The 14150-nt window shown below is 39.3% G+C and overlaps 1 protein-coding gene across 1 annotated transcript in view; it reads right to left on the bottom strand.

The window, feature by feature from the left end:
• LOC126190757 (EH domain-binding protein 1) overlaps nucleotides 1-14150 on the bottom strand; it is a 205896-nt gene that overhangs the window by 114044 nt on the left and 77702 nt on the right. Inside the window, 2 exon segments of the mRNA XM_049931272.1 lie at nucleotides 247-422; nucleotides 7297-7469. Coding sequence (XP_049787229.1) covers nucleotides 247-422; nucleotides 7297-7469 — 349 coding nt within the window.

Raw genomic sequence — 14150 nt, 5'->3', positions numbered from 1 at the left:
CCTTTTGGCTGAAAACTCAAATGTACAGCTGCCTTTTTGTTGTGCCCATCAGCATCTCAACATCTCCTCTATATGGTGAGTATCAATCTACCCATTTCATTTCATGATATTAAGTAGGTAGTAGGGTATATCAAATGCAATTCTCAATCTTACTAACAAAATTTCAAATATAAATTTAATAAAAAGTAAAGACAATGTAAAGTACTCAACAGACAACAATCACAACTCATTACAGCACTAATGTACCTGTGAAATGGGCCCTCAACTGATATAAATATGTCATTACTGCCAACTTGTCTGGCACTGTTAACAAATCCATGTCTCCTGGTTCAATCACCTTTGGTATTCCCAGGGCTTCACCAGCCTCAAATGCTTTCTTACAATTTCCTTTTACATCATGAGTGGAGAGTGAATCAAATTCTCTGCAAAACAGAAAAAAATTATCAGCAAAATTATTATTCACATATATTTATACTTCTGTTCCAACAGAGACACAACCTACATAGCTATCTCTGTGTACTAAACATGTGAGATTTTGTTTACTTTAGTAACCTGAATATTTTGTGGGTCATATTCATTTAACTATGACGTGTAATTGGAAAGGTAGTTTCTAAATTCTAAAACATTCACACAACTGTTATACTTTTGTTAATCTAAATTTCAGTGTAATAATCAAGTATAGTTCGAAATTTCTCTGTAGGATAATAATAGTTATCAAGCAAAAACGATTTCAATTTGTGTTTAGAACTATTTTTAATATCTATTAGAGCCTTCAATTCAAGAGGAGGTGATCAAAAATTTTATAGTTGCATACTTTGCTAGCTTATGTGCAAAATTAAACTTAAGTTGATAGCAGTGGTGCCCATTATTAATGCACTCAATATGTTTATGAATACTACTTCATTTTCTAATCCATCCTTAGCAACAAATTTCATTAACAGTTCAAAGTACTGTTGGGTGACTGCTAGTTTTCCTACAAAGGTTTTCAAGGATGTCCCCTCTCACTATTTTCATTTCATTATCAAGATTTTGAAAATAGCACTATCACCAGCAAAACTTACTACATTTGCAACTTTTGGGAGACCAAAATAAGTGTTACTCATTGTCATTGTTATTGTGGTCTTCAGTCCTGAGACTGGTTTGATGCAGCTCTCCATGCTACTCTATACTGTGCAAGCTTCATCTCCCAGTACCTATTACAACCTAATCCTTCTGAATCTGCTTAGTGTATTCATCTCTTGGTCTCCCTCTACGATTTTTACCCTCCGTACTTCCCTCCAATACTAAACTGGTGATCCCTCGACGCCTCAGAACATTTCCTACCAACCGATCCCTTCTTCTAGTCAAGTTGTGCCACAAATTTCTCTTCTTCCCAATGCTATTCAGTAACTTCTCATTAGTTATGTGATCTATCCATGTCATTTTCAGCATTCTTCTGTAGCACCACATTTCAAAAGCTTCTATTCTCTTCTTGTCCAAACTATTTACCGTCCATGTTTCACTTCCATACATGGCTACACTCCATACAAATACTTTCAGAAATGACTTCCTGACACTTAAATCTATACTCGATGTTAACAAATTTATCTTCTTCAGAAACGCTTTCCTTGCCATTGCCAGTCTACATTTTATATCCTCTCTACTTCGACCATCATCAGTTATTTTGCTTCCCAAATAGCATAACTCATTTACTACTTTAAGTGTCTCATTTCCTAATCTAATTCCCTCAGCATCATCCGACTTAATTTGACTACATTCCATTAACCTCATTTTGCTTTTGTTGATGTTCATCTTATATCCTCCTATCAAGACACCGTCCATTTTGTTCAACTGCTCTCCCAGGTTCTTTCCGTCTCCGACAGAATTACAATGTGACTGGCAAACCTAGAAGTTTTTATTACTTCTCCAAGGGTTTTAATTCCTGCTCCTAATTTTTCTTTAGTTTCCTTTACTGTTTGCTCAATATACAGATTGAATAACATCGGGGAGAGGCTACAACCTTGTCTCACTCCCGTCCCAACCGCTGCTTCCCTTTCATGCCCCTCGAGTCTTATAACTACCATCTGGTATCTGTACAAATTGTAATTAGCCTTTCTCTCCCTCTATTTTACCCCTGTCACCTTCAGAATTTGAAAGAGTATTCCAGTCAACATTGTCAAAAGGTTTCTCGAAGTCTACAAATGCTAGAAATGTAGGTTTGCCTTTCCTTAATCTATTTTCTAAGATAAGTCGTAGGGTCAGTATTGCCTCACATGTTCCAACATTTCTACAGAATGCAAACTTATCTTCCCCGAGGTTGCCTTCTACCAGTTTTTTCATTTGTCTGTAAAGAATTCGCATTAGTATTTTGCAGCTTTGACTTACTAAACTGATAGTTCGGTAATTTTCACATCTGTCAACACCTGCTTTCTTTGGGATTGGAATTATTATATTATTCTTGAAGTCTGAGGGAATTTTGTCTGTCTCATACATCTTGCTCACCAGATGGTAGAGTTTTGTCAGGGCTGGCTCTTCCAAGGCTGTCAGCAGTTCTAATGTAATGTTGTCTACTCCCGGGGCCTTGTTTCGACTTAGGTCTTTTGGTGCTCTGTCAAACTCTTCACGCAGTATCATATTTCCCATTTCATCTTCATCTACATCCTCTTCCTTTCCCATAACATTGTCCTAAAATACATTGCCCTTGTATAGACCCTCAATATACTCCTTCCACCTATCTGCTTTCCCTTCTTTGCTTAAAACTGGGTTTCCATCTGAGCTCTTGATATTCATACAAGTGGTTCTCTTTTCTCCAAAGGACTCTAATTGTCCTGTAGGTGATAACTATCTTACCCCTAGTGAGATATCTCTTTACATCCTTACATTTGTCCTCTAGCCATCCCTGCTTAGCCATTTTGCACTTCCTGTCGATCTCATTTTTGAGACGTTTGTATTCCTTTTTGCCTGCTTCATTTATGGCATTTTTATATTTTCTTCTTGCATCAATTAAATTAAATATATCTTCTGTTACCCAAGGATTTCTACAACCCCTAATCTTTTTACCTACTTGATCCTCTGCTGCCTTCACTATTTCATCCCTCAAAGCTAACCATTCTTGTTCTACTGTATTTCTATCCCCCATTCCTGTCAATTAACGCTCTCCCTGAAACTCTCTACAACCTCTGGTTCTCACCTTTTTGCAGTTTCTTCAGTTTTAATCTACAGTTCATAACCAATAGATTGTGGTCAGAGTCCACATCTGCCCCTGGAAATGTCTTACAATTTAAAACCTGGTTCCTAAATCTCTTTCTTACCATTATATAATCTATCTGAAACCTTCTTTATCTCCAGACCTCTTCCACATATACAACCTTCTTTCATGATTCTTGAATCAAGTGTTAGCTATGATTAAGTTATGCTCTGTGCAAAATTCTACCAGGCGGCTTCCTCGTTCATTTTTTACCCCCATTCCATATTCAACTACATTTCCTTCTCTTCCTTTTCCTACTATCGAATTCCAGTCACCCATGACTATTAAATTTTCGTCTCCCTTCACTATCTGAATAATTTCTTTTATCTCATCATACATTTCATCACTCTGTTCGCCATCTGCACAGCTAGTTGGCATATAAACTTGAACTACTGTGGTAGGCGCGAGCTTCGTGTCTTATTTTGGCCACAGTAATGCATTCACTATGCTGTTTGTAGTAACTAGCCCACACTCTTATTTTTTTATTCTTTATTAAGCCTACTCCTGCACTACCCCTATTTGATTTTGTATTTATAACCTTGTATTCACCTGACCGGAAGTCTTGTTCCTCCTGCCACCGAACTTCACTAATTCCCACTTTATCTAACTTTAACCTATCCATTTCCCTTTTTAAATTTTCTAACCTACCTGCCCAATTAAGGGATCTGATATTACAAGCTCCGATCTGTAGAACACCAGCTTTCTTTCTCCTGATAATGATGCCCTCTTGGGTAATCCCCGCCCGGAGATCCGAATGGGGGACTATTTTACCTCCAGAATATTTCCCCCCAGAAGATGCCATCATCATTTAACCATACAGTAAAGCTGCATGCCATCCGGAAAAATTACGGCTGTAGTTTCCCCTTGCTTTCAGGCAGATGTAGGCAGACAAATTCAGAGGAGAGAGAGTCTTTCCTGGCTTGCAGCTGTGTTCACATACATGAAATTCATTACTTTTGGCCTTGCCGACCTCGGGGAAGATCAGTTTGGATTCCGTAGAAATGTTTGAACACGTGAGGCAATACTGACCTTACGACTTATCTTAGAAAATAGATTAAGGAAAGGCAAACCTACGTTTCTAGCATTTGCAGACTTAGAGAAAGCTTTTGACAATGTTGACTGGAATACTCTCTTTCAAATTCTAAAGGTGGCAGGGGTAAAATACAGGGAGAGAAAGGCTATTTACAATTTGTACAGAAAGCATATGGTAGTTATAAGACTCGAGGGGCATGAAATGGAAGCAGCGGTTGGGAAGGGAGTGAGACAAGGTTGTAGCCTCTCCCCGATGTTATTCAATCTGTATATTGAGCAAACAGTAAAGGAAACTAAAGAAAAATTCGGAGCAGGAATTAAAACCCATGGAGAAGTAATAAAAACTTCTAGGTTTGCCAGTGACATTGTAATTCTGTCGGAGACGGAAAGAACCTGGAAGGGCAGTTGAACAAAATGGACGGTGTCTTGATAGGAGGATATAAGATGAACATCAACAAAAGCAAAATGAAGTTAATGGAATGTAGTCGAATTAAGTCAGATGATGCTGAGGGAATTAGATTAGGAAATGAGACACTTAAAGTAGTAAATGAGTTATGCTATTTGGGAAGCAAAATAACTGATGATGGTCGAAGTAGAGAGGATATAAAATGTAGACTGGCAATGGCAAGGAAAGCGTTTCTGAGGAAGAGAAATTTGTTAACATCGAGTATAGATTTAAGTGTCAGGAAGTCATTTCTGGAAGTATTTGTATGGAGTGTAGCCATGTATGGAAGTGAAACATGGGCAATAAATAGTTTGGACAAGAAGAGAATAGAAGCTTTTGAAATGTGGTGCTACAGAAGAATGCTGAAAATGACATGGATAGATCACATAACTAATGAGAAGTTACTGAACAGCATTGGGAAGAAGAGAAATTTGTGGCACAACTTGACTAGAGGAAGGGATCGGTTGGTAGGACATGTTCTGAGGCGTCGAGGGATCACCAGTTTAGTATTGGAGGGAAGTACGGAGGGTAAAAATCATAGAGGGAGACCAAGAGATGAATACACTAAGCAGATTCAGAAGGATGTAGGTTGCAATAGGTACTGGGAGATGAAGCTTGCACAGTATAGAGTAGCATGGAGAGCTGCATCAAACCAGTCTCAGGACTGAAGACCACAACAACAACAACAGCATCTGCCTTGATAAACAATGATAATCACGTGGTTCATCAAGCCCATTTCTTCTTTATCTCCTGATAATGAAGCTTCATCAAAAAAATACACCAAATATATCTAAAAACAAAGATGATGAGACTTACCAAACAAAAGCGCTGGCCGGTCGATTCACACACAAACAAACACCAACAATCTGAAAACAGCTTTCGCATCCCGCAACTACCCTCCCGACCTGGTACAGAAGCAAATAACCAGAGCCACTTCCTCACCCCCTCAAACCCAGAACCTCCCACAGAAGAACCACACAAAAGTGCCCCACTTGTGACAGGATACTTTCCGGGACTGGATCAGACTCTGAATGTGGCTCTCCAGCAGGGATAAGACTTCCTCAAATCCTCCCCTGAAATGAGATCCATCCTTCATGAAATCCTCCCCACTCCACCAAGAGTGTCTTTCCGCCGTCCACCTAACCTTCGTAACCTCTTAGTTCATCCCTATGAAATCCCCAAACCACCTTCCCTACCCTCTGGCTCCTACCCTTGTAACTGCCACCGGTGTAAAACCTGTCCCACACACCCTCCCACCACCACTTACTCCAGTCCTGTAACCCGGAAGGTGTACACGATCAAAGGCAGAGCCACGTGTGAAAGCACCCACGTGATTTACCAACTGACCTGCCTAAACTGTGATGCATTCTATGTGGGAATGACCAGCAACAAACTGTCCATTCGCATGAATGGACACAGGCAGACAGTGTTTGTTGGTAATGAGGATCACCCTGTGGCTAAACATGCCTTGGTGCACGGCCAGCACATCTTGGCACAGTGTTACGCCGTCCGGGTTATCTGGATACTTCCCACTAACACCAACCTATCCGAACTCCGGAGATGGGAACTTGCCCTTCAATATATCCTCTCTTCCCGTTATCCACCAGGCCTCAATCTCCGCTAATTTCAAGTTGCCGCCACTCATACCTCACCTGTCATTCAACAACATCTTTGCCTCTGCACTTCCACCTTGACTGACATCTCTGCCCAAACTCTTTGCCTTTTAATATGTCTGCTTGTGTCTGTATATGTGTGGATGGATATGTGTGTGTGCGAGTGTATACCCGTCCTTTTTTCCCCCTAAGGTAAGTCTTTCCACTCCCGGGATTGGAATGACTCCTTACCCTCTCCCTTAAAACCCACATCCTTTCGTCTTTCCCTCTCCTTCCCTCTTTCCTGACGAAGAAGCCGTTGGTAGCGAAAGCTATAATTTTGTGTGTATGTTTGTGTGTGTATCGACCGGCTAGCGCTTTTGGTTGGTAAGTCTCATCATCTTTGCTTTTAGATATATTTTTCCTACGTGGAATGTTTCCCTCTATTAAATACACCAAATATATATATTTGTTTCACTCTTGTTGAAGCTGTATAATAACTTTCACCAATTCACAAAATGCATAATGAACTGCATCTTGAATCTAACTCAAGTGAATGACATACACAAACTTCGGACTGTGCCAAGACAAAGATAGTCCTCACAGTCAGTGGCCACCTAACTAAGCCACTGGTATTACTCACTCACATGCTTCCTACCACAGCAGGAAGTAAGCAGCACAAGGTTCAAGCTTTGAGTATCTCACTGGACCACAATCTAGATGACAGCTGAAAATTCATTTATTAGGAGAGACCAATGTCTGTGGTGTTAAGATAGCCCAGCATGTAGTTTTAACCCATCACTGAACTTTACCTTATTACATTTTTAAATAGCTAGCTAAAGTGGGTGAGAATATTTCAGTCAAATCGTAAAAATATAATTTCATAATATTAAGAGACAAAGAACTTAAGTGAAATTACATGGGATCCCAAAAGAGTGCTTAATAGTCATTCATTCACCATATATATAATTAAACAAAAAATTACTATAATCTGGACTAACATAAGATCTGGACGGAAATGATGTATAACAGCACAGAAGGCCATGCCATTCCTCCAAGATGTTGTTAGATTGGTCACTTTCACTCCAGGATAATCTTGGGTTACCTCTTTGCACCACTCCAATAGGTCTTGGCCTGGAGTGGTTTCTGCAAGTTTTGGAGATTTTCGTTCACCCTGGGAAAAAAAAGACTCTTGTGAATGTTTGGCACTAATACATGAACATCAGAAAAAAGAAGATCACACTGATGTGCCAGAAAAAACTAACAAGCAATTTTTAAAATACATAGCTGAACACTCAAATAATAAAAGAAGGAAGTTGGAAGGTATGGAGATGAACAAGGACAGAGCTAATGGGTATTTAGGCTGAGAGGAAAGAGTAGATAACAGCGACTACTCACTCAAATTAATCCATTGATCATAAAATAATTGTTCTTCATTTATTTACACAATATACAGCACTTGACAAACAATAAAATACCACTACTGGATATTGGATGTTGTCAGTGTAGGTATTGTCCCTATGGCCATTACTCTGACTGGTAGTTTCATGGACGTCATGTAAAACAAAACTTGAGAGTCAATTATTAGGCTGGAAGTAACAAACAAAGCTTATATACCTAAAAACAAAGATGATGTGACTTACCAAATGAAAGTGCTGGCAGGTCGACAGACACACAAACGAACACAAACATACACACAAAATTCAAGCTTTCGCAACAAACTGTTGCCTCATCAAGAAAGAGGGAAGGAGAGGGAAAGACGAAAGGATGTGGGTTTTAAGGGAGAGGGTAAGGAGTCATTCCAGTCCCGGGAGCGGAAAGACTTACCTTATGGGGAAGAAAGGACGGGTATACACTCGCTCGCACACACACACACACACACACACACACACACACACACACACATATCCATCCACACATATACAGACACAAGCAGACATATTAAAAGGCAAAGAGTTATATGTCTGCTTGTGTCTGTATATGTGTGGATGGATGTGTGTGTGTGTGTGTGTGTGTGTGTGTGTGTGTGTGTGCGCGCGCGCGCGTGCGCGAGTGTATACCCGTCCTTTCTTCCCCATAAGGTAAGTCTTTCCGCTCCCGGGACTGGAATGACTCCTTACCCTCTCCCTTAAAACCCACATCCTTTCGTCTTTCCCTCTCCTTCCCTCTTTCCTGATGAGGCAACAGTTTGTTGCGAAAGCTTGAATTTTGTGTGTATGTTTGTGTTCGTTTGTGTGTCTGTCGACCTGCCAGCACTTTCATTTGGTAAGTCACATCATCTTTGTTTTTAGGTATATTTTTCCTTCATGGGATGTTTCCTTCTATTATAAACAAAGCTTATAGTTTAAGATACCACCAATGACAGGTTGCATGTGTTCTCTGTCATGTTTCTCTATTCACATAATACAAATAACATGTATTTATTACAGATTGGGCTGAAGTATATCATACTTGATGGTGTCAGACTAAAGGGCAGTCTTTACAACATGATTGTCACATATTAAGACTTATGAAACAATGTAACATGATAAGAAGTGTAGTAAGATCAATAAGATCTAACAAATATATGATGGAGGCTGTGTAAATAATGGAAGATTGTTATTACAAGTATGTGAAAATTGATGTATGTAGTTGCAATTTCTTCCCAGCATAGCACGGAAGCTGACTAACAGAACAAAATACAGAACCTGATACTTCGGAAAAATGACAATTTTTCAGTTATAATGATCAGTCCTTTTTCATGCAATAATGTCTCTTTCTTATAAGAATGTAGAGATACAGCAATATGGGACTGAGGGGGATTGGGTGGGGGTTTTAAGCAGGTTGTCCACCATAGATTCATAGGTGGCTGAAGCATTACACAGTCCAAACGGCGTAACTTTAAAGTCAGAGACTGTCAGGAGTTATGAAAATCTTTTCCTAGTCAATATCAACCTCATTTTGGCAATAGTCTGTCTTCATGTCCATAGTTGAGAAATACTTTGCTCTTTTCAAGCGGTGTAGGATGCCAACACCAGACAGTGGATAAGCATCTTTCCCTGTAATTTTATTCAGTCTTTGGAAGTCGACACAGAAGCACCATGTGCTGTCCTTCACAAAGGCCACAGGAGAGCATTAAGGAGTTTCTGAAGGTTCAATGTTATTAACTTGCGGCACCTTCTCCACTTCCTCCTGGGTTACCTGCTGTGCTGCTGGTGACACGCTATACACAAGTCATGGCTAATTGGTGAATGATCCCTAGTTTTGATATCGTGTTTGGCATGAGCTGCTTGGTCTCTCTCTTCTCCACTCCTGATTAGGAAGCACTTGAAAATTGTTGCAGAACAGCTATCACTCACCTACACTGTTCATCTGTTAGTCCAGACCATATCGGCAATTCAATAGTGGCTTCCTCTCCTGCACTGCCTTTAGTGGTAATGGAGCACAATACTTCGTTGGTTAACACTAAGCTGCCTTTCCTGGACTTGTTTGCTGTCCCAAAGCACTTACCTTTATGAATGAGTTGGGGTTGCTCGTGGCTATCATCCAATAGTTCTCCTTTACTGACACCAATGCTTATGATTATCGCTGGCATGTAGGTTTCTTTGGTAAGCCTAGCAGCTTTTTGAAATCTACAAGAGCTTCACATATACTGAAGTAGAAAGCTCTGAAATATTTAGTGAGGCATGGATGGTATATTGGAAAGACAGATTAGATGCCACAGGAGGAGCATTGTTCATTGCAGTTGACAAAAATATTGTTTGTACTGAGGCCTGACTGAAAAGTTATCTTGACACATGTAACAAGTCTAGGTGAATTCAAGTCAATATTAGGGTGTTGTCACCGGCCACCTGATCCTGTCATCACAGTTTTATAATCGCACAAAGAAAATCTATGCACAGCAGTGTAGAAACAGGAAGATCATACAATATCAATTGGAAATGACTTTAACTTACCAAGTATAGGATGAGATGTTTATAGACTCATTGCAAATGATACAAATAGACAGTCTTGTTAAGTATTTTTGAACACTTTTCCAAAAATTGTCTTGAGCAATCAGTTAGACAGCCCACATGCAACAGGAATATTTTAGACCCTATAGCTTCAAACAAGCCTGACCTTATCGACAGTGTCAGTATAGAGACAGGGTTAGTGATCATGATATAATGACAATGGTTACTAAAGTTAATAAATCCACCATGAATGTCATGAGAGTATTTTGCTACAAACAGCAGATAAGCAGTTGTTAGCATCCTACTCCAAAAATAAAGAGACTTCACTTACTTCCCATATGACAAGCAGAGATGAATTACAGGCAAAGTTTAAATGGACTGTGCATTGTGCCCTGGAGAAGGATGTGCCAAGTAAGTGGACTAAAGATGGAAAAGACCTACCATGGTTTAGTCACAAAATACAGAAAATGCTGAGGAAGCACACTCACTTGCAATATCAACTGAAAACAGAACATATAAATCATGAAGAGCAAAAATTAGCAGAAATATGTAAGTCTGTAAAAAGACTGAAGTATAAGGCACATAAAAACTATCACAATCAAAACTTAGCAAAAGAACAAGTTTGTTTGTGTGGTCATCCTCTGCAGTAAGCATATAAATACTTGTTTTGTAAATAAAACAGCCTTTTTCCTGCTGATAGTTGCTTTATTTATCCCATACACGTTTCACCTTCTCCTGTTCTAAGGCATCATCAGTGGGATCTATAACGATACAGTTTTGTTAGTTCTAGATTATTAAATAGTTCACTTGGCAATTTTTTTTGTAAAAAAGAAAGTAATTACTTACGATTTGCTGATCTGCATTTCCTCACATCTGGTCTGGAGGTCATACTACCACTTTTATCACTGCCATCTAATCACATCCTTGTGTTCTCAACTTCCACACACTGTTCACCATGTTTCTTGCTCTTTTTTGTGGGGTGGACTATTGTTCCTTTGTCACTCAATACAACTATTTCATCATACAAATATATATATAAATATTGCGACTCCATTACGTTTTTCATCTCCTTTGGTATGTTTACTATTTGTTGCCAACCCAACGAAGTGGGTTTAAGGGGCGGGGGCTGTACTAGATGTTAGCAAGTGGTTGAAAAGTTGAGGGGTTCATGGATGAGTGAGTGTAAAGATGTTGGGTTCTATTATTATTATATTGGACAGTATTATTATATTAAAATAATAGAATAATGTAGACAGAAAGTATTATCTATTAGTGTAAATAATGAATTGCTTGGCATGTGTACTTGGTCATTCAACAGTATTTTCCCGTCTGCTTTGGTTTTCTGTATGTGGTAATTAAAAATCAAATAAAAGCAGAAAGCTCCGAACCACAGACAACAACACAACAGAACCAAACACAAACACGAAGTCTCATAACAACTACACAGGATAATCAGAAAAAAGATTAAAGAAAACACATGCTGGTACACACTGACATACAAACACAAACTCTCCCATAAAATCACCAACACTTTCAAAAGATAGGGAATAAACATAGCATACACAACAGACAATTCTATACAAAAATACATCTACATCTACATGATTACTCTGCAATTCACATTTAAGTGCTCGGCAGAGGTTCATCGAAACCACAATCATACTATCTCCCTACCATTCCACTCCTGAACAGCGCGCGGGAAAAATGAACACCTAAACCTTTCTGTTCGAGCTCTGATTTCTCTTATTTTATTTTGATGATCATTCCTACCTATGTAGGTTGGGCTCAACAAAATATTTTCGCATTCGGAAGAGAAAGTTGGTGACTGAAATTTCATAAATAGATCTCGCCGCGACGAAAATGACTTCCATCCCAACTCGCGTATCATATCTGCCACACTCTCTCCCCTATTACGTGATAATACAAAACGAGCTGCCCTTTTTTGCACCCTTTCGATGTCCTCCGTCAATCCCACCTGGTAAGGATTCCACACCATGCAGTAATGTTCTAACGGAGGACGAACGAGTGTAGTGTAAGCTGTCTCTTTAGCGGACTTGTTGCATCTTCTAAGTGTCCTGCCAATGAAACGCAACCTTTGGCTCACCTTCTCCCCAATATTACCTATGTGGTCTTTCCAACTGAAGTTGTTCGTAATTTTTACACCCAGGTACTTAGTTGAATTGACAGCCTTGAGAATTGTACTATTTATCGAGTAATCTAATTCCAACGGATTTCTTTTGGAACTCATGTGGATCACCTCACACTTTTCGTTATTTAGCGTCAACTGCCACCTGCCACACCATACAGCAGTCTTTTCTGAATCACTTTGCAACTGATACTGGTCTTCGGATGACCTTACTAGACGGTAAATTACAGCATCATCTGCGAACAACCTAAGAGAACTGCTCAGATTGTCACCCAGGTCATTTATATAGATCAGGAACAGCAGAGGTCCCAGGACGCTTCCCTGGGGAACACCTGATATCACTTCAGTTTTACTCGATGATTTGCCGTCTATTACTACGAATTGCGACCTTCCTGACAGGAAATCACGAATCCAATCGCACAACTGAGACGATACCCCATAGGCCCGCAGCTTGATTATAAGTCGCTTGTGAGGAACGGTGTCAAAAGCTTTCCGGAAATCTAGGAATATGGAATCAACTTGAGATCCCCTGTCGATAGCAGCCATTACTTTGTGCGAATAAAGAGCTAGCTGCGTTGCACAAGAACGATGTTTTCTGAAACCATGCTCATTAAGTATCAATAGATTGTTACCTTCGAGGTGATTCATAATGTTTGAATACAATATATGCTCCAAAACCCTACTGCAAACAGACGTCAAAACTGACAAAAAACAGACATATACCAGAAAGCAGGTATATATCAGCTATGGTGTAACACTTGTGAAGGCACATACATAGGGAAAACAGGAAGAAAATCTGATGTCAGATACAAAGAACACAAGAGAGCCTGGAAACATGGGACAAACCACTCCCCATTTGCAGAGCACCTAAGAGAAAATGACCACAAACCAATAACTAGAGAAGATGACATGAAAATAATTAGAATCAACAATAAAAACCACCTCCTAACCATGCAAGAAAATTACCACATACAGAAAACCAAAGCAGAGAGGAAAATCCTGTTGAATGGCCAAGTACTCATGCCAAGCAATTCATTTTTTACACTAATAGATAAAATAATAGAATAAAGTTTGCAAAAGGTATTAATACAATAATACCGTCCAATATAATAATAATAATAATAATAATAATAATAATAATAATAGAACTCACTCATTCATGAACCCCTCCACAGAATATTGAAACAAAAAGTCAAATCAGCTGTCGCCAAAGTTTTCAACCCCTCGCTAACAGCTAGTACCCCCGACACCCCCCCTCCCCCCCAAAAAAAAAATTGTCCTCTCTCTCTCTCTCTCTCTCTGACACATGGTATAAACAACATAAATAGAAGTTAGTCTCAAACATATACTTCGTTAGGTTGGCAACAAATAGGTCTACATACCAAAGAAGATGAAACACATTATGGAGTCGCAATATTTACATTGTGAAATACAGTGTATGATGAAATAGTTGTATTGAGTAACAAGAGAACAATAGTCCACCCCACAAAAAAGAGTGAGAAACATGGTGAACAGTGTGTGGAAGGCGAGAACACAAAGATGTGATTTTATGGCAGTGATAAAAGTGGTAGTGTGACCTCCAGACCAGATGTGAGGAAATGCAGATCAGCAAATCGTAAGAAATTACTTTTTCTTAAAAAAAAAACCCATCGTGAAGTGAACTGTTTAACAAATCTAAAACTAACAAAATTGTATCGTTATAGATCCCACTGATGATGCCTTAGAACAGGAGAAGGCGAAATGAGTATGGGATAAATAAAGTAACTAGCCGGAAAAG

Source organism: Schistocerca cancellata, chromosome 6 (assembly GCF_023864275.1).
Source record: "Schistocerca cancellata isolate TAMUIC-IGC-003103 chromosome 6, iqSchCanc2.1, whole genome shotgun sequence".
Lineage (NCBI taxonomy): Eukaryota > Metazoa > Arthropoda > Insecta > Orthoptera > Acrididae > Schistocerca > Schistocerca cancellata.
Note: the sequence above shows the minus strand (reverse complement) of the source record. Positions and strands in the feature narration are given on the sequence as shown.